Source organism: Lissotriton helveticus, chromosome 6 (assembly GCF_964261635.1).
Source record: "Lissotriton helveticus chromosome 6, aLisHel1.1, whole genome shotgun sequence".
Classification (NCBI taxonomy): Eukaryota; Metazoa; Chordata; class Amphibia; order Caudata; family Salamandridae; genus Lissotriton; species Lissotriton helveticus.
Window position 1 is genome coordinate 908,029,388 of NC_136067.1, and position 21,703 is coordinate 908,051,090.

Sequence of the window (21,703 nt, forward strand, 5' to 3'; positions counted from 1 at the left end):
GAGAAAAACATGAGGTATAGCTCTACTTGGATGCCGGAGATCCCCAGTTAGGAAAACATCCCTCACCCATACTTTTCTTCATGCTTCATCATTGGGCTTTTTTTCCCGCACCCAAAGCAGCGATTACGTTTTGGGTGGACTCTACCATTAAGTATGAGCATGGGATAAATAAATAGGGATCACAAAAGTTGATAGATGAATCAGGTTAAAACTGTCTGGGGCTCAAAGCCCGGCGTTAATATATTTAGAGCTACCCTTAGAGGACTAAAATAGGAGGACATTTTTAATGGTAAATGAGATATTATCCCCCTACCATCCTAAATAATGATATTTTCAATACCTATATATGGGTAAGGGCTTTTTCTGACTTGGTAATCGCAGTCATCAAAGTAGAGCTGTACCTCATTTATTGTTCTCTTATGCTTTGTAAAGAAATCTGCCTAGTTAGGTTGCAGTGGACCTGTTGATCTACTGCCCAATGCCACTGCACCTGCTGCACTAAAGATAGGTAAACCGCCTGTGTATGCCATCTCCAAATAATATTTATAACTGTTGCCCAGTTTAGTGGGGCTTTGGACAGTCCCAGACGATGCTTCATTGGTCAGGCTTAAAGACCTTGAAAACTAAGAGCCTCCTTTTTATCTGTAGGAACCTAAGTCTTTTCTTAAAGGTCTGGTTCGTTATATTGCCCCTTGGCGCTCTGCCCACTCATCTGCAGTACTGTCTTTGACCTGGTATTATTCTCCTAATAGTGCCACGACCTCTTCTACACCTCAATTATATATTGCTTCTGCGAATCCTACTTCTCAACCCTCTTCTCACTCTACCTCACATAGGGTGTGGCCGAAATTAGGATGCTTCTTCAGTTTTGGCTAGGTAAGGAATACCTACTTCTAGGTATTAGAAAAATGGACTTCATGAAAATAGAAATGACATCTTGCGACATTTTGTGGTGTGGCTTCACAAGCTGCTTCATTATTCATGAAGATTAAAGGCTTGTTTGTAATTAAACATATATAAATAAATGTTGCTGGTGGTGGGACCCTGGAAAGTGCAGGGCCTGGCACATAATGTCCACGTTGCCCTTCATTGCAATAGCCTTCCACACCTCCACTTTGCATGTACTCGGTGTCCCACAATCCTCGATACATTTGGACGTCCATGCTACATGTCCACAAACTGACACCAGCACCCAAAGTTCACTGAGCATGTAGCAGCAATAAACCATATGTTTGCACGTAGACAAGTGTCAGAGCATACTCCCAACTCCTAGGCTGTACACCACACTGCCTTGGTAGAGTGCTGCCGAGGGCCAAGATGGTCGTGTGTCCTGAGCCCTGCATTCTCTGTATACTTTGTGTAAGCCTGTCGATAATACAGGTTCGTATTTTCTCGATTACGTTTGTGTTATTCTGTTTTTTCCTCACAACAAGCCTACCCAAAACAGCCTCCTCTCTACACCTCCCACTGTTATTGTTATTTATATAGCGCATGCCTGTCACTAGTGATAGCATTATACACTGTTACCTTACTTTTGGACTTCTGTAGGCGCAGGGACACCTGTTTACCACTGCTGCAATTTCCCAGCAGTTCATAAAGGTAAATAAAAGTGGATTTATCTCACTTTCGTGATTTCATGGTTTAATTCCCTCGATATCACTGTGTGAATAGCTGTACTATCTTGCCTCTTTCCTTTTTAGTCTGTTTTAGCGTGCTATTTTCTCGGAGCGGATTTACTAATTGTCAAGTCCACTCATGGTACTTCATTTTTGTTGCTCCAACAAAAATGGGGGGTGGGGTTTGGGGGTAAACTGACGGTGTACCTTCATCCATAGACTCTAATTACTAGTGGCTCATAGTTCCATATGGGGCAGGTAATTGCTGCATCATCAAGCTACGGGGACACTGACATTTAGTAGCGGATTATTACAAAGTGCAGCAACACAATCCTCTTAATTAGCATCTCTGTGTGAAATAATCCTGATCCTCTCATGAAAGCTCTTCTCTATCCCATAGCTCCTTCACCCCCATGCTTGTGGGTTTATGTATCTAGTATGACTGTTTCACGCTGCTTTCGAGTGTGTTAATGCTTTGTATATACCTCGAGGATGAAATTACGACTACAGTTAAGTTCTCTTTGTGTTGACTTCCTGAATGTCTTCATATACCTTCCACTTGCAGTTCACTTTTAATCAGTCAGGTTTATGAAGACGTTTTGCAGCTTCATCTGTGAAAGATGTCTGACCAGAAGATGACTTTGCAAATTGTTCCTTCCACCATTAGCAAGACCAAGGCTATGCCACAGTAGAAGCCCTGGTGCTCAGCCCCGTTGAGAAGATCACTGCTTAGTTGGTATTAGGGAAGATGAATCCTCATTGCCAAGAGCAAGACAGAAATATCTGGGCCTTTGTAAAAGGACCAGTCGAGAAACTGAGACTGCCCCAGATCCATAAGAACTCGAGGGCCACTGGTTGTGACAGACATAAGAGATCAACTTCCCATGAAGCTCGAAGAAGTACTTCATCTAGTGGTAGGCCTGCACTGACCATGTCCTTTTCTGTTAGTTTATGGAGCCATTATTCCCCGTTTCCAATGTCAGTGACGCACAGGTTTCCCCCTTGTATGCTAGTTATTTGGAATGTGTCCCTTTGGCTGAAGGTTGTCACTATGATTCCAGAACCATTTGAGGTGTCTACTGCATATGGTTTAATATTGTGGTTTAATAGTACAGTATCCATAAATCCCAGTCCCCAGTTGCTGGTTGGAAAGCTTGGGTTCACTGTGTGACTCAGGTCCACGCAGGCCCTCTGCCATTTGAAAGATCTGACTGCAACCAGGCATTTATGAGAAATAGCATAACATTATACATGTTGGCATGCAATATGTGTGCTGGCTAGGCACTGGTCGTGTTACTAAGTTCCTGTTCAGAATGGTCTGATACTAAACAGGTAATGAGGAATCGTGATGTAAAAAAATGTCTTCAAAATTAGCACTCCTGCACTTTTAATGAGCACCAAATATTGTGAAATACATAAAAGTTGCAATGAATCAGAAGGTGGGGAAATGTATTACAACTTGTATAACCATAGTGATTTTATTGCATTATGACTTGATCATTTGGGCAGTCAAATGAAGGACTGGATGCAGTTGTGTTGTAGTAAATGAACTATAAACATTTTTACTGCATGGTTCACAATGAAATGGGTGACCAGAAGGAGGATGGGCCATTAATTCCAAAGAACAGACATGAATGTCATTAATCTTAGTTTCGCATAATATGTGTTCTGGACTAATATGTAATACCTGATTACCAGCTTTCACGTTGTGATCCTGGTCCAATTTCCAGCTCACTAGCTCAGTTGGATTTACATCATTGGCAGCTACAATAGAGATTGATGTCTTCACTGGTAGCTATATCAATAGTATGTATGTGTAACGCCTTGCGTCAGGTCTGGAGCTTCTTACTGTAAAAAGTCATTTTGCTCTTAGTGCATTATAGTGCATTACTCAAGACTGCTTTGTTGATGCAGTCAGCCAACATTTTTATTGTATAGAGCAAGCTTTTTCAACGAGTCACAATTGAGCTACCAGTAGTTCTCCAGCTACATGTAAATTACTCTCCTGTATGAAGCCCATCTTTCTAAATTAGAAGCTTTTGATGGGTTGAATTATTATATCTATACAACATTCGACATTAAAGATAATGGGGTAACCCAGTAACCCTCAGAACCTGGGTAGGGATGCAAGAGAAAAACAATGGTTCTGTCGGGAGTCACGTATACTTAGTTTAACTGTACTTAATACGTTTCATGGATATTACATTAATCATCAAAGGAAAGGAACACACACACACACACCAAACTCAACTAAGTTCAGAGAATGAGCTCTTTTTTACTTTTTAGATATATCAATAAATCTCTGGCTGTCCAAAACAGTAAAGCACGTGGACTGTGAAACAATTGGGTGCAGGGTCAAGACTGAGTTGCATATGACAGGGTCCAAACTGGAATGGCATGGTGAGCAAAAAAACGATGGATGTAGGTGCAGATCTCTGTACTGGGATGAATGTATGACATTGTTCTGCATTCTGTCCATCAATTGTTCTTTTTGCATTTGTCACCCCGAGTGGGACAGGTACGCCTAACTCCATTGTTGTTTTGCTCACCATGCCATTCCAGTTTGGACCCAGCATATGCAAATCAGTCTTGACCCTGCGCCCAATGGGAATAGTCCAGCCCGAACTGCCAGGCCAGGTCTTCCCTGGACTGGAAACAAGCATCCTAGGACCGGTTTCGGGCTTTCAGCCCTCATCAGCCAGGATAGCTTGACTTCAATGGCATGGAGAGCACAGGACCAACATCTGGACATACCCGTCCCACTCGGGGTGGCAAAAAGGACAATGGATGGACAAAATGCAGAACAATGTCATACATTCACCCCAGTACAGAGATCTGGGCCTAAATTCATAATTTTTTTGCTCACCATGCCACAATGCCACTCCAGTTTGGACCCAGCCATATACAAATCAGTCTTGATACTGCACTAAGTTGGCAGGGTATTCCCAGAAGTGGGTCCCTTGCTCACTTTGCCACTAGATTCAGGCTAGCCTGGCTGGTGACGGGTGTTACACATAAACCGGTCCCAGGATGCTTATTTCAGTTCAGGGAAAACCTGACTCGGCAGTTTGGGCTGGACTGTTCCCATGAGGCACAGGGTCAAGACTGATTTGCATATAGCTGGGTCTGAACTGAGGTGGCGAAGTGAGCTAAAGCATGATGATGGATTCAACCCAGATCTGTGACTGGGGGTGAGTGTCTGAAAAGTTTCAGCACTCTGCCCATCATCTCCTTGTGTTTGCTTTGTTCCCCCTAAGTTGGCAGGGTATGCCCAGACATGGGTCCCTTGCTCACTTTGCTACTGGATTCAAGCTAGCCTGGCTGATGAAGGGTGTTAGCCAGAAACCGGTCCCAGGATGCTTGTTTCCGGTTCAGGGAAGACCTGGCTTGGCAGTTCGGGCTGGACTGCTCCCATGAGGCACAGGGTCAAGACTGATTTGCATATAGCTGGGTCTGAACTAAAGTGGCGAAGTGAGCTAAGAATGATGATGAATTCAACCCTGATCTGTGGCTGGTGGTGAGTGTCTGAACCGTTTCAGCGCTCCATCCATCATCTCCTTGTGCTTGTATGGTAATATGAAGCATTACAAGTAAATAGCAAGGGCAATAATATGTATTTGTGTGGAATCAAAGAGAGGTAGAATAATATTAGTTTAGGTGAAAAGTTCAGATGACAGTTTCACTGTCAAGCTAGACCTAATACTTTATGTAGGTTAATTACTGCATTGCTCCCATCTGTGCTGCTGCTAGAGAAGGACAAACACCATAAATGATCTTGCTATCTAAGGCAGCATTACACTGTTGTGTGTGCCCTTGAAAATTCAGGCTCAGCCAGCTGGATAAATAAGCAAATTGATCACAGCAGCCTGAAGGACAAGCACTTATTTTTGATGAATTTTTTCCCAATCAAAACATGCACTCCTGGCTCCTTCCGCGTCGGTGGACCCAAAGCCCCTCTCTAGTGATGCTCACATAATAGTTCTGGTGACAGCTGCACTGACAACCAGACTATAAAAACAGGAGCCAGCACATCTCTTCATGATACACCCCAGAGGTTTATTATACCCGACCAGGCTACAATTTTAGGAATAGAAGAGACTTCCAGGGGCGCTCATGACATCTTTCATCACATCCTTATGTGGAGATGCACATGTCTGAGACTAGTGCCTTTTACCTTCCAAAGTGCATAAGCAATTAGCCCCCTCTATCAGCTAGAGATTTCCTAGCGCTGACAGTGCGAAGGAACCTGTGAGCTGGGTTCCCGAGCTTTGTCTCCCATTTTACTGATTTTTTCGTGTCAGTTATAAGCTGTGCATTCTAAAGAGCTACGCATTAGTAAATGTGATGTTTCTTTTCTTTTCCAGGGCTCCTATATTTGATTGTTCCTGCTTGCAAGAATTTTGCCTCCCTGATTACATTTGCCTTTTTCTTGGGACTAGCAGATTCGGGAAACTATGTTCTGCTACCTGTTCTGACCTTTGACCTAATGGGAGCTGAGAGAATGCCTGTTGCTTGGGGATTTATGATGGCTGTTAACGCCGTCAGCTGTCTCGGGCCACCCTTTGCTGGTAAGTTATTAAAATCACTGTTTGCAGGTGGGCTATTCGTTTTTTAACTTCAGTTCTCTGAAAGTTTTAGTATTGTTCAAACACACTTACTTCCCTGTCAGATCTGAACAGTGTTTTCTATAGATGTGTATTCTCTTGATCCATACTTAAATATCAAAGAAAACGTTTAGTAAATATTCAGGTTAGTTTTTATTTTTATTTTTGTATATTATTGCTAATTCATAAATTACAAATTAACGATCTAAACTTAATACTATTAACTTTGTCCAAATTACTTCTACATCTTGTGCTCGCATACCTACAAATGATATTGTAAGGTAAAACAATGCCCTTGCTTTATTCTAAGTTAAAGCAAGCAGACACCATCAGATATCATTAAGAGAGGGACACATTCACAAAGCTGTTTTTGTGATCGTAAATTACTTTTACAGTCAGCATCAAGTACTTTGATCTCTGTTCTTAAATCTAAAATCCTGAAATATAAACTCAGCATTTGAGGATTTGATCCATCTCTGAGGATTTCCCTGCTCACTACTGTTGGAAATCTGTCAGTATCACACGTCTTTTTTGTAGTAATTTCACTGTTAAGATGGGCACCTGTTCTAGTCATTAGAAAACATATTTTCCTAGTGGAGGAAAAAGGTAAACGGGGAAATTGCACTTTTCTCATCACTGACTCTTGTGAGTTGCCCCCTATTCAAGCAAGCAGAGGGAGTAAATTTAGGACAACTACAGTAATTAGCAAAATTCCTGAGTTGCATCTACTTCCACAAGTAAGCTGTGAGATTTTTGTGAATCTCCAGAAGGAAAATATGTTCCTAAAACATAAGAGGGAATCTAGGATGCTCGGCTTTTATAATTTCTAAATGACATTTGTGAATCAGCCCCAAAGAGTAGTTGCAAGACGGTGTGCTCCTATGAACTGCTTTCTTTAGAAACTGGCAAAAACGTGCCAGTGTTGCATTCAATGAGTTAGGCACCAGTTCACAAGTGTAAAACTATGTTCGGACAAATATGCATGGGTACAAATAAGCCTATGACGTGCGCATGTTTCTGTACCGATACTGATCACATAAAACAGACGTTAGAATATGTCATGGGACAGACATACATTGACACCTAGTAACTATGCAAACCATGGGCTGAGTAGACATAACGCCAAAACCGCAAACAAAATTCTAAGACACCTAATGCTACATTCATAAATAGTGTGTATAAGCACATAAAAACCACATAAAAGTGTAGGTCGAATATTAAGCTGTAGGAATCTGAAAAAGAGGAATAGGAAGTCAGATACATCTGTCCTTAAGCACACACATCAGGCAACAATGGGAATTTACACCTTGTAGATAAAATCAGCAGTTAGGACCCCCCCTCTTCACCTTGCACTGAGCAGATGAGCTTCTATTCTTGGGCTGAAGTGAGGTTGCTGAAAGTGCACTTACGATTAGGACCCTGGCCTTGTGCCCAGGAAGTGCGTGGGCAGATATTGGGTGAAGGTCTATTGATCTGGTCTACCATGATTGAAGGCTGCAGTAGTGCTAAAACAATTTTCAGAATGGGGATGCTGTCATCAATGTGTGCCTGACTGAAGTCATAGGGATTGTGAAAAATACAAGGGTAGCAGTGCACAAAGGACAAAAGTTGCAGATTTGCAACAGCTACATCCAATTACGTATGAGAATGTCTGTCAGTGTGACCTAAATGCACCACCAAATAGTTTACCAAATTATGCTGCGGTAGCATAGCGCACTATCATTAACATATAGCTCATTTCTATAGCAATCGCCCCAACATTTGCACAGACAATTGTGCAGTAAGTTCCACTGATAAAATTATAAATCATACAAACGTTTGAAAATTAGGCTTAAATTGCACTTGAGAAATACCAAAAAGTGCTTCATTTGTTCTCCCAAACGGCTCATATATTTTGAACTATTTGTACAGTTTATTAGTAGCTATTTATATTTTATTGCGTTAGACATGTGTCCACAGCCTTTCTCTTCACATTCCCAAATCGGAAAATCCTCCAATTTTTCAAATCATAGTGAGTTATAGTGACCAGCACTTCTGCCAATGCCTGCCATTGATTTGCCAAAACTAAAACTCGGGATCCAAAGGACCCCTTTTTCACCTAAAATGATTTTCGCAGGCTGCGCTTGGCTTTGGCTTATAATTTGTGTGTTTGTTAGCCACTATCAATTATGTAATATTTGTCTTTTAAGCATCTTGTAAAGCCTGGCATACTTTACCTAATTTTTGGGTATAGACCAAGAGGGTACAGAACCCAACCTCCTTTGCTACTCTTGCACCACCACAACACAACCCCACAGTTTATGGTAAGGAGACTGATGCAATATTGTTTTTACATGGTAGTTAAGGGCGATGTTTGTGCTGCAGTCTACATGATGGTTGGGGGCGTCGAATCAGTATCAATTTGAGGCAGGGAACTGTGTACTCAATATTAATAGATTAGAATAACTTGTATTTCCTCATTAGATTTCATTTGTAAAGTTATAATAATAAATAAGGAAGTCTGTGAGGTACTCAACATTGTTATCTCAAAGACTGTTATGAGGTTCTGTCGTTATACTGAATAAGCAGCTACCTGCATCATTATAATATGACATTTCTTTATTGATGTCTTAACTACACTTCACAATTGCCTCATTAACCTTCTGGCTTTCTCAAATTTGCTTGAAAAGGCACCATTTACCCGCAATTTCTTTCACAAATAGTGGTTGGGCTCGCTCGCTCGCTCTCCACATATCACTTATCCTAAACTTTTATCTCACGTCACTCATCCTGAACTTTTACACCCTGCCACTTTCAAATGTCACCAGTTGCCACTGCCAACACATCATTTCTTGATTGCATAGACTTGGATCAGTCTTTCACTCTTACACCAATAATCACTGCTGTATGATACCCCTCAACACAAGCGGAGGTAGGAAATATAGATCAAATTGTAACTTCGTTCCCATTTCCTTACTCTTGTGAGACTATTATAACTTCCACCCATGTGGCATTCACATGCCAATATGCCAAACTCTAAACTTATTATTTGCTGGCGTAGAAATTAAAAGCAGTCTTTTTTAAAGAAAAAAGACACACAGCCCTCTGGCTATTTACATCTCATGGCAATATAAATATTCTCCATATAAGAGATTGATTAGTACAGGCTTAACATTTTGCGATAATTCATTAGATTATTTACCGAAAAACATTATTCACATTCTTTGCTCAGATGCTGTGCCGGTGATAAGGCCAGTATTATATTTATTTCTGTGGTAGGTATGCTATGCCCTTACATGTAAAAATGTTTTCAAGATAATTGTCACTAACATATTAGAGATATTATTGCTATATGTTGATAATGAATAATTGTAGGTTTTTTCCTATTGGACATAGGTTGGATACATGACATGACAGGTAGTTACGATATTGGCTTCATAGTTCCTGGTGTTTGCAGTATTATTGCTTCGTTTGTTCTTGCCATACTTCCCTGTCTGAAGAGAAATACAAAACAAAGCGGCACAACCCTCATCAACATTCCCTATTGCGAGGAAACACAGGAACTATTACCGTTTGAGTCAACGAATCCGACCCACGAGGTAAAATAGCTTTTGCCCACACTGTTTGGTTTTGTTTTGAATGTTAAAAAGATTGCACGTTAGAGCAAATCCCCAGAACATCGTATAAAACCCTGAATTTACCTAAATGAGTGGAATTTGAGATATATTTTTTCTTGAGTGTTATCTTTCATGCAGTGTGCATGCACAACGCAAAAACAACAAGTTAAAAACTATACCACATTAAAGACCAACATTGGAGGCTGTAAAAGAGGAGCTCTGGAGAAACACAGACAGTTAGAGAAGGGAAAGAGATTTGTTTCATTTTCTGCCTAAAGGATGAAAGGGTGTGCAAAGGACAAATATTATAACTGGAAACATTTGCTGCTCATCTCTTACTGATCCCCGTTGTTACATCATAGGGTGTGTCCACAATCTGAAGACTGGAACCTGCTGGCATCCTTAAAGAAACAAGCAATAGGAAAGTCAGTAGGACTCAGCTGTGAAACTTTTTGTTTTTTGCCAATTCTACTTGCCATCAAAGGTAGTTGCAGCAAGTGTGTGCTCATCCACAGTGGTCTTCTTGAAACACATTATGTTAAAGTAAAACAAAAGGCATGAAACAATGGCTGCCTCAGATGTTCACACATCCACAGCAGCCATCTATGAATGGATTTTTTAAAAATTAAATGGTGTTCCAAGATGGGCACGGTGGATGCGAACATACAGATAATATTAAGAATGGCTGTCGTGTGCATCTGCAGTGGTCATCTTGTAATAGTATTTTGCTAAATATTACAAAATGCATCAAAAGATGACCACCAAAGATGGGCACACATCCAGGGCAGGCATTTTTTTATGCATTTTATTTTATTTTAACACATCCCAGTCGAAAATGGCCATCATATTTACGCCTGCTTCCACAGAAACCAGCTTTGATTTGGATTTGTTTGAACAAAGCAAACTCATTCAGAGATACCCACTGCACAGCACATGTGCAAGCAAGCAGCCATCTAGGAATGGAATAATTTTAAATGGCCGCACAAAGAAGATGGCAAAAAAAATTAAATAGGGGGAGTTGCAGAAGGAAGAAGATGCTAGGTGCGGGTGAGGTGGGAAGAGTGGAGGATAGTGAGGAGGGGGAGCAGGGAGGAAGTGAAAGAAAACAGTGCCACTGACACACTGCACAGCAAAGTGGACAGTGGAAGGATTCCTCATCCTGTCAGAACACTGTGAGACTTAAATGCCCCTGTGAATGACAAACATAGAATAGTGAGGAATGCAGCTAAATTAGTACCAGTGATTTGAGATAGACAATAAAGCCATGCAATCATGAGTAAGGAGCTGGCCAAAAACCAACTCTAAGCGTATTTAATGTATTGGAAATATTAGACTTTGCCACCACATTGAAGATGTATGAAGCCCAGATCTGAAAAGATCTTCTTTGGGAGACAGTTGCACTGTGCTTCTTGTCTTAGGCAGTGAATAAATACTTACCTGGATATTCCTGTTTGGGCTTCTGCTCTGTTAATCTTTCTGCAAGCCTTTTGTTTCTAGCAGGTGTTGTGCTCTTGCATTTTGCTGGCTTTCTGTCCTCCAGCAGTGCTAGTGTCCTGGGTTATTTTAATAACACATTATTTCTTGATTTTGTTTGAAGATACAGAATAAATGAGAAATGAGAAAGAAGAAAGAAAGTCAACCCTGACCAATCTCTGCCGCACATCTTCACAATATTTATCCAGCACTCAAATAAAGTACATCATGGTGTTCAATACTTCAGTTGTCCCCTTCACCAGTTATTTGTAAGTCCTGTACCCACATTTCTCTTTGTTCAACAACGTTGGTGAGGGTCCAAATGATTCCTTGATAATCTCTAAATAATGACACCATCCAGACTTAATTTTACACTGTTTTTGGTGGCAACCTCTAGCAGCATTTATAGGTTTATAACATACTTATTGCATTAGTCAAGACCCTTCTTCCATTCCTCCACTCATAAGGGTTCCCTTTTCCTGCATCTGCGAGCAATGTCCCTTATTGGTACCACAAATTCCAACCACAGCAGTACCATCTTGTACATATTGATGTATAAATCTAAATTGATATGTGGAATGACTACTGTAGGGTCCATTGGCAGCTTCCAGCCTAATACTGAGCCCAATGTAGCAAGGACTCTCCTCTAGAAATAACTAATGACTATGCATTCAAGGACATAAACTGAAGGTTGCTCCCACCCGTGGGAGTCCCTGGTGAACAACACAGGACACCCGCCGGTGAGGGTGTCATCATAGTTGAATCAGCGTTACCTTCCCCAGTACCAGCTATAAAATCCATAACCCCGCTTAGTGTAGTGGAAGGGCCGAACATCGAGGGAAATATGACTTCCAGGTGCAATGAGCATGCTGAGTATCATCATAAGACTCCCACATTGGATGTAATGTCTTGGAACATAGCTGGTCTAGGGTCCGGGGGCGCATCCCCAAAGTGGCAAACCTTTATTGAGCAGCAAGACATTTGCCTTTTCCAAGCAACATGGCTAGTAGACCCCTTTTTTCATACAGGGTATTTATATGTTCACATTCCGGCCATAAGGGGGGGCAAAGGTCGTCCTTCTGGGGTGCTCACAATCTGGGTTAGACAGGCTACCTGTCATAAAATCTGGAAGCTTCAAACCCAGAATAATGACATTCTCGCCATTCTGCTTCTGGGGGAACCCCTTGGGAATATCGATGTTTACAACGTATATATTAGGGGGCTTAGCGGGGGAAGAGATCAGAAGTTTTAGCGACTCCTGATGTCATCTTAGATCAATGGTCTCAAGATTCTTTAGTGAACGTTGCAGGGGATTTTAACTCGATATTTGAGCCTCTTAGCAGCGAGGATCAGGAACTTGCGTTGGAGGAAGATGCCCAGTCAGGAATTCCAAACCTCGAATTAGTACCCATCATACGATAGTCAGATGTCGCAATCGAGATTAAAGTTATCGCCCTAGAAAAAGGATTGCGGGCAGCTAATGGAAGAACTCCCTCTGATAGGCATGGGGCTAATACCTTTAATAATGGCCGTTACGCAAGTTGTTTCGACTATCTGCTAATTCTTCTAAAATTATGGCACGCTCTTCTGGACATGGTAGTGAGGGATTGCATGGAAAGCAATCACAACCCACTATATTCCACTTTTAAACTACTGACTCAACAAGAACCATTGCTACTTGAAAATAGTCTAATCACCTGTGACTTGGTTCCTACTAATGACCTGAGGCACCTTAAGTGGGATATGGTTCTGAAGAAACCAGATATTTTAGCTTCTATTGCTGTGGAAACTGAGCATACCTTAGCTGACCTAGAGGCCCTTTCCACTTACCCTGACCCTCTATCATTGCACCCCATAACTGCACTGCATAGTAAATGTTTGCCAAACATCGCTCCTATTTCATCAAAGAATGCAGGCCTAGGAGTATCCCTCAAAAGAACATGTGCCATGGGTTTAATGATGCATTTAAAACCGCCAACCAACATATCAGTGAAGCACTTAGATGGAAAGATTCATTGAGTGTTCAGATAGCCAGGATAGAATATAGGAAGGCCCAGTTGAAGGCAAAAAAGTATTGGGATGAAAATAGATGGCAGGATCTCACATTGGCTTGTGCCACTAACAATTCCCAACGGTTCTGGAATTTGGTCAAATGAGGCGGGGAGGGGGGGAGCTACCAACCCCAGCCTCAGAATTATGTAGCCCAGGACCAATGGGTAATTAATTTTGAATCCCAATATGCAAACGGACCTGAATAAGTCAACGTCATAGCAATCCCTCACAATTACTACTGTGACAAGTTCTTTACTGCAGCTGATGTCGATGTGGCCCTTAGTACAATTATGGTGGTAGGGCGCCGAGGATCGACGCCATCCCTGCTGATATTTTCCTTCACAATAAGCCTTTGTTGAAGAGGTACATCTTGACATTGGCTAATGCGATTGCCCTAGGGGCTCCTGTCAGTGATTCCTGGAGAGGGGCAGAGATTTTTCCATTATACAAAAAGGGTGACAAGTCCCTCCCAGGGAACTATAGGCCTATCAGCCTAATCAGTTCTATTCAAAAGACGGTAGCCCAATTGGTGCTAGATAAGGTCCAAGACTGGATAGAGGAACAGGAAATTCTCACCCCTCTACAGGCAGGCTTTCGAAACCACATCAGCACGATTGACTAAGTATTCAGTTCAGGCTACTACAATGGCAAACTGTGGTTTTGGGCAAGGGTAGCATGTATGCTGCCTTTGTGGACCTTAAGTCATCCTTTGATCTGGTTTTGCATAGCAAGCTTTGGGTTGTCTTGCAGGGCCTAGGGATATCTCCTCGACTGCTCTCCCTAATAGCATGCCTTCATGAAGACAACTTTGCCCAAATACGCTGGGGTAGGCAGGGAAACGTCACCAGTCCCTTTCCCGTAGTGAAGGGGGTATGCTAAGGATGCGTAATGGCCCCTACCTTATTCTCCCTTTTTATTAACGGGTATTGCTGAGTTTTTATTGTTGTACAGCATTTTAGGAACCTAGTGTAATTTTCCCGATTCATGCCCTTATATAGGTATAAAGCACCCTATCCTTAAATAGGCATAGAAATCATAACCATATTTAGACATGGGGGCGTGGCCAAGCAGCATGGCCGACAGGACGTGAGCTCCGCCAGCCCCCGTCCTGAGGACCCGAATATCCTGCAAATATATCCTGTTTGGGCATTTTTCTAGCTTGTACCGGGAGCCGGAGGCTCCTCCTGCGCTGGTGACCCCCTGGCCGGCGGCTGAAAGCGGCGATCCACGGGTTTTCCCGCATGTAGAGCTGGAGCTGTGGGGACCGGATATCTACCTACGTGAGGCCGGGGACTGAGGCCTAATCCGAAGCGGTGTCGCGGGAGCGGACTTGCCTCCCTGTGCTCCTAGGAGATCGTGCTATCGCCTGCTGGACGGCGGAGCCCGCTACCTTCTGGGCTCCACCTTGGGAGAGGACGTGTTTGGCCGGTGGGCTCTGCGGACCGCACACGCTGTTTGGATTTGGCCCTGGGGACGCAGGGGTGAGACGTGACAGTTGCCCTTCCCCCCACACATTGCCTCAGCGTTGGTGTGGGAGCCTCCCGATCGGGAGAGCGCTCCTTGGGGCAGACCTCCTTTTACCTTGGGAGACTTGGAGGGCTAGCCTGCTGACTGCAGCAGCCAGAGCGAGAGTGGCGCTGAGGGACATCTGCGTCCGAATCTGGGCCCTTCCCCCGCCGAGCCGCCATCTTGCATCAGTGGCGGGGAGACCATTGGCCGCGGCAAGGGAGCCCGGGGGCTGTTAGGCTCGTTGAACTGGGCTGGAGAGTTGCAGTGACCCACCCCTGCTGGGGCCCTGTTGTTGTGAGGCCCGGAGCCCTGGGGGGCCGTGATTGTCGGCATCGGAGTGGGTGGCCATGGATCGGGCTGCCTGACTGTCGTGAAGACCCTGCTTCCGGTGCCGGCCTACCTGCCCTGAGTCCCGCTGCTGATCTGGTGAACAAGGTGTGTGCAGCAGGATATTGCCGCCTGGCATTTTTGCGGGCCTCCCTCCCTACCCGGGCACCCCCTGGAGGGCATGCTGGTGGCACCGGATATCCCCTGCGGACGCTGCTGCTCTGGTGGAGGGAGGTGGGCATCACACCCCTGATTGCGGCCATGTGGCCTAGTCTGGGATGCCTCGTTGGCGCTACTGGCTCTTCCCGGGTGCCCCTATTTGACGAAGCCTGCAGATTGCTGGGGGTGAGGTCTGGACTACCGGATTTACCCGCTGTGAAGACGCCTGGAGGCCCACGCCTGGGCGGCACTGGTTGAGAGAAGTCCTTGGTGGTCCACTGGGAGGGTTCCTGTGACTCTTGGCGACTGGCAATGCAAACGGATAGGATGTCGCGGTCCACCCAGCCGAACACCATCATGCAATACACTACCCAGCGGCTGCCCTCACAACGGATTACGTGGCAGACGGGTCAGGAGGAGGGAGCGGACGGACCGGCGGAGCCATCCCGGGCGGAGCTATTGAAAGCAATAGTGGAGTGGTGTGGCTCACTGGTTAGAGGCAGCAGACCTGTAAGCAGAGAACGGCCCGGGACCAGGGTTCAATTCCCGACGCGGCAGGGTCTTGGACCAGGGTCAACGGACTCGATAATTCTCGCCTCAGTGCCTACTCTAACCAGGGAACACACTCGGTAACTCTGGGCATTAAGCTTGCCTCATCTCTACAACGGCCCCCCACAGACGCCAGGGATGCCTGGTTTCACCCTGGAGATACCCAGAAAGGGACCATCTCACAGGGAAAACCAGGACGGGTTCCCCAGCGGTCTACAGCGCCAGGACACTCGGGTAGAGTAACAGTGCGCTTTACAAGTATCCCACAGGGCTCCCACACTACGCTGGAGTGACAGATCGAGACCGTGTCGATTGATGTCAATCTTCTGCGCACGGATCTCCGAAAAGTTGCGGATAAGGTCTCGGACGCAGAGGGCAATATTACCCAACTACAGGGTGAGGTGGCCTCCCTTAAGAAGACGGTCACACACCTCACGGCCACGACGCATGCCCTGGAGCGGAGAGCCGAGGACGCGGAGGGAAGAGCGCGTCGGAGCAACATTAAAGTCCTGGGTTTACCGGAAAGATTGGAGGCGGGTAATGCCGAGCGCTTCCTAGAGACCTGGATCCATACCCAGCTGTGTCCGCAGGGCCTGTCGAGTGTGCTCGTCATTGAGCGAGCGCATCGGGCCTTGGTTCCTCCTCCGCGACCGGGTGAACCCCCGAGGGCACTGATTGCCAAGACCCTGAACTATAAGGACCGGGACTGTATCTTGAAGGCGGCGAGGGAAAAAGCGACACTCACCATTGAGAACAGTCGCGTGTCAATTTATCCTGACTACACCCAGCAGGTGCAGGAACAACGGAAGTCTTACTTGGGTGTCAAGCAAAAACTCCGGGAGATGAAGCTACAATACATGCTACTGTACCCAGGCACGCTCAAGGTGATTTCGCAGGACCGGGCACACTTCTTTGAAACCCCAGCGGAGGTCTGGGAGTGGCTGGAGATCCGGGGCGATGACCTGCCCCCGGGATAGCGTGGGGGGCCCTGTGAGACGTGGGGGACCCGACCTCAGAGGAGACGTCGTGGTAGACGCAGACGCCGATCTGGATCGGAGGGCTCCGAGGGACCTAGAGTCAAAGTGGGAGAGGATGGTGCTTTGCTTCTGAGGCCTCCAATGGTGGAGGCTGGTCCGGGGGGCCCCGACGCGTCTGGCCCTGGGGATGTTCTGGTTCCGGACACATTGCAGGATACGGTGCTGGGTACAATTTCCATGGCCCCGGTGATTCCAGAGACTGGACTTTCCGAGTCATTGACGGAGACGGCTCCATCCTGAGGTACTGTCTGGCCTATGTTCTACTGCATTTTAATCTGGGGGCCCCCCTTTTTTTATGTGTCTTTGGTCTGGTGGGGGATGACTATGGCCCATGTTGTTTACCCTTGGTTGGCGGGATGGAGCGAAGGATTTGCACCCTGCTAGAGGGGGGCTATGTGACAGGAGGTGGACTTGCCGGGGTGGAGAGGACCCGGCCTGGGACTGTTATTTTTGATTGAGCCCTATGGCTGTCTTGTATGCTGGGTCCCGTAGGGGGCTGGAAGGGGGGGGGGGGGTGAGTGGTGTTGGATTGGTTGTTTTGTGGGTGAGTGTTGTGTGGGACGAATGGGGTGGCTGTGTACATCCTGGCACTGGCAGGGTGAGGGCAGGGTAGCATGTTTTGTTGTTGCTGTCATCTTGCTCGTGGGTGGGGGTCCTGTTTTGGGGGGTTTGTGGGATTGGGGGTTTTCGCGGGGTGGGTGGGGTTGGAAGGGGAAGTTGTTGCAGGCATCAAGTGTACAATTGTTCGGAACCGTGAGTGGTTGGCTGAGTGGGCTGGACTTGCTGGCTTGGATGGTGTTCGGGCCCAAGGGTGGCGGATCGCAGATTGTGTATATAACAGCACGGATGGGCGTATTCCCCGATTATGGGTTTTAAATTCTTAACCTGGAACGTGCGCGGCTTGGGCACTTGCACTAAGAGGCACAGGGTCCTTTCCTTCCTCCGACGCCATGGGGTCTCCGTTGCATGTCTCCAAGAGACCCACTTGAATGAGGAGGGTGCTCAAAAACTCTCCAAAAAGTGAAGGGGCAGTTATTCCATTCCTCCTCCACATATGCCAGAGGGGTTATGATCTGGGTGGCGCCTGGAGTTCCCTGTGTCGTTCAGTATGTTGAGGCGGATGTGGAAGGCAGGTACCTGCTGCTGCGGGTCAAAATAGATGGTAGGGACTTCCTGCTCTTGAATTCCTATGCCCCGAATATAGATGACCCTGATTTTTTTTCCCGCCTTCCGGAGCTCATTGCCTCGGACCTAGACGCCCCCTTCCTATGGTTTGGGGACTTCAATTGTGTGTTGGACTCGGATTTGGATCGACACCCCCCTCGTTCTGGAACGAAGCCGCGCATGACAACGCGACTTCGAGAAGTGATGCATAATCTGGGAGTTGACGATGTGTGGCATATGGGCCACCCCACTCAGAGGCTCTATACCTGTTATACCCCGACGCATGACACCCATAGCAGACTGGATCGCATCCTCGCTGCTAATATAGCCGTGTCCCTCTCCTTAACGGTTACCCACCAGGCCCGTTTTCTATCGGACCATGCTCCGGTGATGTGCGTGGCGCAGTGGGTCGACCAGGCTTCCTGTCCCCACACATGGCGGGTGCCGGTGGACTTCCTACAGGACCAGGTGGCGAAAGATCATGTGGAGACGGACCTGACTGATTATGTCGATCTGAATTGGGAGGACGATACTCTGGCCTACTCCACTAAATGGGAGGCCCTGAAGGCGGTGGTGCGTGGTGCCTGCATGGGCCTCACCTATGGGGTTCGGAAGCAACTACTCTGTGAGTTGCGGGACGCGGAGGACAGACTCCGTAGCTGTCAGTCTCTGCCGGATCCCGCTGATTCGGACCGGGAAGTGGAGAGGGAGGCCCAGGTGTCTGTTCATGACATTCTTACGCATCTGGATACGTTTACCTTGGGTCAGTACCGGCAGCGTCTCCACCGTGAGGGGGACAAATCTGGTCACCTATTGGCATGGATTCTTCGGCGAGAATTTGCTCCAGGGAGGATAGTTGCCTTACGGACTCCCGCTGGAACCATGGCACACTCGGAGTCCGCTATTCTCGAGGTGCTCCGTTCGCACCTGCAGCCGGTGTACACCGCCGACTCCTCGGTCACCGAGGCCTCCTACCGGCCTTACCTCCAGGGATTGGCTCTGCAGAACCTTTCGGAGGACGCGATGAAAGAACTAGACGCGGTATTGACGCTCCGGGAGATCAGTGTGGTGCTAACCGCCCTCCCAGGGGCCAAGGCTCCGGGCAGAGACGGCTTCCCACCTGAATTCTGTCAGTCGTTTGGGGATGCCCTGGGCCCCCTCCTTTTGCAGGTCTACAATGAAGCCCTGGAGTGTGGTGTTCTTCCGTCCACCATGAATCAAGGGAGGTCTGTATGCTTTTGAAACTGGGGGGGGACAGCTGCGACCCTGCGGCGTACCGGCCTATCACTCTGATCAATACAGACGTAAAAATCCTTACTAGGCTTCTGGCCACCAGGCTGGCGCCTCACATGACGCACTTGGTCCATCAGGACCAGTGTGGATTTATCCCTGGTCGCAACACTGTAATGAACCTGCATCGTCTGAATCATATCCTTCACGAGGTACGTGACAGGGAGGATCCTCACGTCCTGGTATCGATTGACCTGGCCAAGGCCTTCGACACTGTCAGTTGGGAGTATCTGCTGGAGGTGCTCCAAAGGGTGGGACTGGGGCCCGTGTTCTGTACTTGGGTCCGGATACTGTACGGGGCACCCCGGGCTAGGGTCCGGCTCGGGTCGGCCCGCTCCGAGGAGTGGTCTTTGGAGAGAGGTACTCGACAGGGGTGCCCCCTGTCGCCGCTTCTATTCGCCCTGGCGATAGAGCCCTTGGCGGTAACCATTCGTACAGAAATGGAACAGTGGGGCGTCATGGTGGGAGACACTGTGCATGTGATTTCCCTCTATGCAGACGACGCCCTGTTCTATTTAACCTCCCCAGGAGACTCGCTGCCCGTTTTATTGCGGTTGCTGGACCGCTTTGGTGCGGCCTCAGGGCTGCGCATAAATCCTGATAAATCCCTGATTTTTCCTCTGGCGGGCTGCGGTGTCGACCCGGGACTGGGCCTACCGTGCTTGGGGCTGAGGTGGGAACGGGAGGCCTTTCGTTATCTCGGCATTCAGGTGGCTTCGTCTGATGAGCAACTGCTGGTCCGCAACGCTGAACGGGTGCTCCGCTCTCTGCAACACTCTGTGTCCTTCTGGAATACGCTGCCTCTTTCCCTTATGGGACGGTTAGCGGTTGCCAAGATGGTGATGTTGCCCAGAATGTTGTACGTCCTGCAAAACACGTTATGCCCGCTTCCCCCGTGCACATTCCTGACGCTTAATACGCTGCTCACATCGTTGCTCTGGGCGGGCGGCCGCAGCAGAGTAGCCCTACATACTGTGGTGCGGAGCTGGGAGGAGGGCGGCCTAGAGGCTCCGAGATTTGACCTCTACTACTATGCGGTGCAGCTCCTGCCAGCCGCGAGGTGGTTTGCGGGTACGAACAACTGGGAGCTGCAACTCCTGGCAGGCAGGGCCGACGAGACGACCTTGCAGGTGGCTCTGATGAAGGATCGGGGAGCTGATGAGACCCTGCCTTATGTTGTGCGCCATGCTGCTGGGGTCTGGCAGCGGTTTGTCGAGAAGATCTTGCAGCGGGCTCCATTTCATAGAGAACTGCCTGTGTGGGTCTTGGCCCCGGTGCAGCTCATGGAGGAGCACATGTTCTTCCGGGAATGGCGGGGCGGCGGATGTGAGACTCTGGCAGACCTTTACCCAGATGACTCCTTCGTGTCCTTTGAGCGTGCCACGGAGGCCTTTGACCTGAGCAGGGGACAATACCTGCACTACTGGGGACGCCAGGAGATGGCTCGGGCGACTTGTCCCCAGTTCCCTGAGGCGCCTCCAGTAACCCACACCCTCAACATCCTCCTTTCCTGTGGCAGGGGGAAGCGGCTGATCACCTTACTGTACTCAGCCATGCGACGGGACTCGGCCCCACCGGTCGCTCCGTCCTGGGCGGCCTGGGAGGCAGACTTGGGGATGGCTCTGGAGCCGGGACAGCGCAAACGTATTGGGCTCCTGACACGGAAAGTGTCGAGCAATGCGCGGTTCAAATTGAACCACTTTAATTTTATGCATCGCACATACATGACCCCGGTCTCCCTGAACCGTATTTCTGCAGAGCGGAGGGAAGACTGCCCTAGGTGTGGGATGGAGAGAGCCGGATTTTTACATTTGCCTTGGGAGTGCCCGCAGGTCGGTAGCTTCTGGAGGGAGGTGGTCCAGCACATTGGCCGCGTTACATGTCTCCGTTTTGCCCTGACTCCGCTTCATTGCCTCTTGGCCCTGGTCCCCAAGCCGAAAAAGAGGAACTTGTCCTACAAGCTGCTACAGTTGTTATTGGTGTTGGCACGGTGGCGCGTGGCTATCACTTGGATGGGGCAGATGGCCCCGGAGCTGTCCCTCCGGCTTCGAGAAGTCAGGGAATGATCCTTGGCCGAGGAGACACACATGCATTGCACGCACCGGGATGCAAAGCTTCAGGAGGACCTACTGGCGTGGAGAATGAGGTGTGCGGTGGATTTGCCCAGTGATGACTCGGACGCCACCAGTGCCGAGCTGTTTACCCCTGAGGAATCTGGTTTTGGGGAGGAGGTAGTGGGAGGTGAGGTGGAGAGACCTGAGTCGGAGTAGTGCTCTAAGTGGGCGCGTACTAATGTTCCTTACTGATTAGCTCTGTATTTTGCCATG

At 47.5% G+C, this 21,703-nt stretch overlaps 1 protein-coding gene across 8 annotated transcripts in view; it reads left to right on the forward strand.

Annotated features, from left to right (window-relative positions):
• The window catches only part of LOC144761592 (monocarboxylate transporter 10-like), a 1,000,737-nt gene that overhangs the window by 721,170 nt on the left and 257,864 nt on the right, over positions 1-21,703 (forward strand). For 7 of the 8 annotated variants that reach the window (XM_078646885.1, XM_078646883.1, XM_078646884.1 and 4 more), the window contains 2 exons: positions 5,981-6,184; positions 9,596-9,798. In XM_078646885.1, the coding sequence (XP_078503011.1) occupies positions 5,981-6,184; positions 9,596-9,798 (407 nt within the window). Of the gene's footprint in view, positions 1-5,980; positions 6,185-9,595; positions 9,799-21,703 lie in introns of those variants that run through there. The other variant, XM_078646891.1, reaches the window with a different exon arrangement.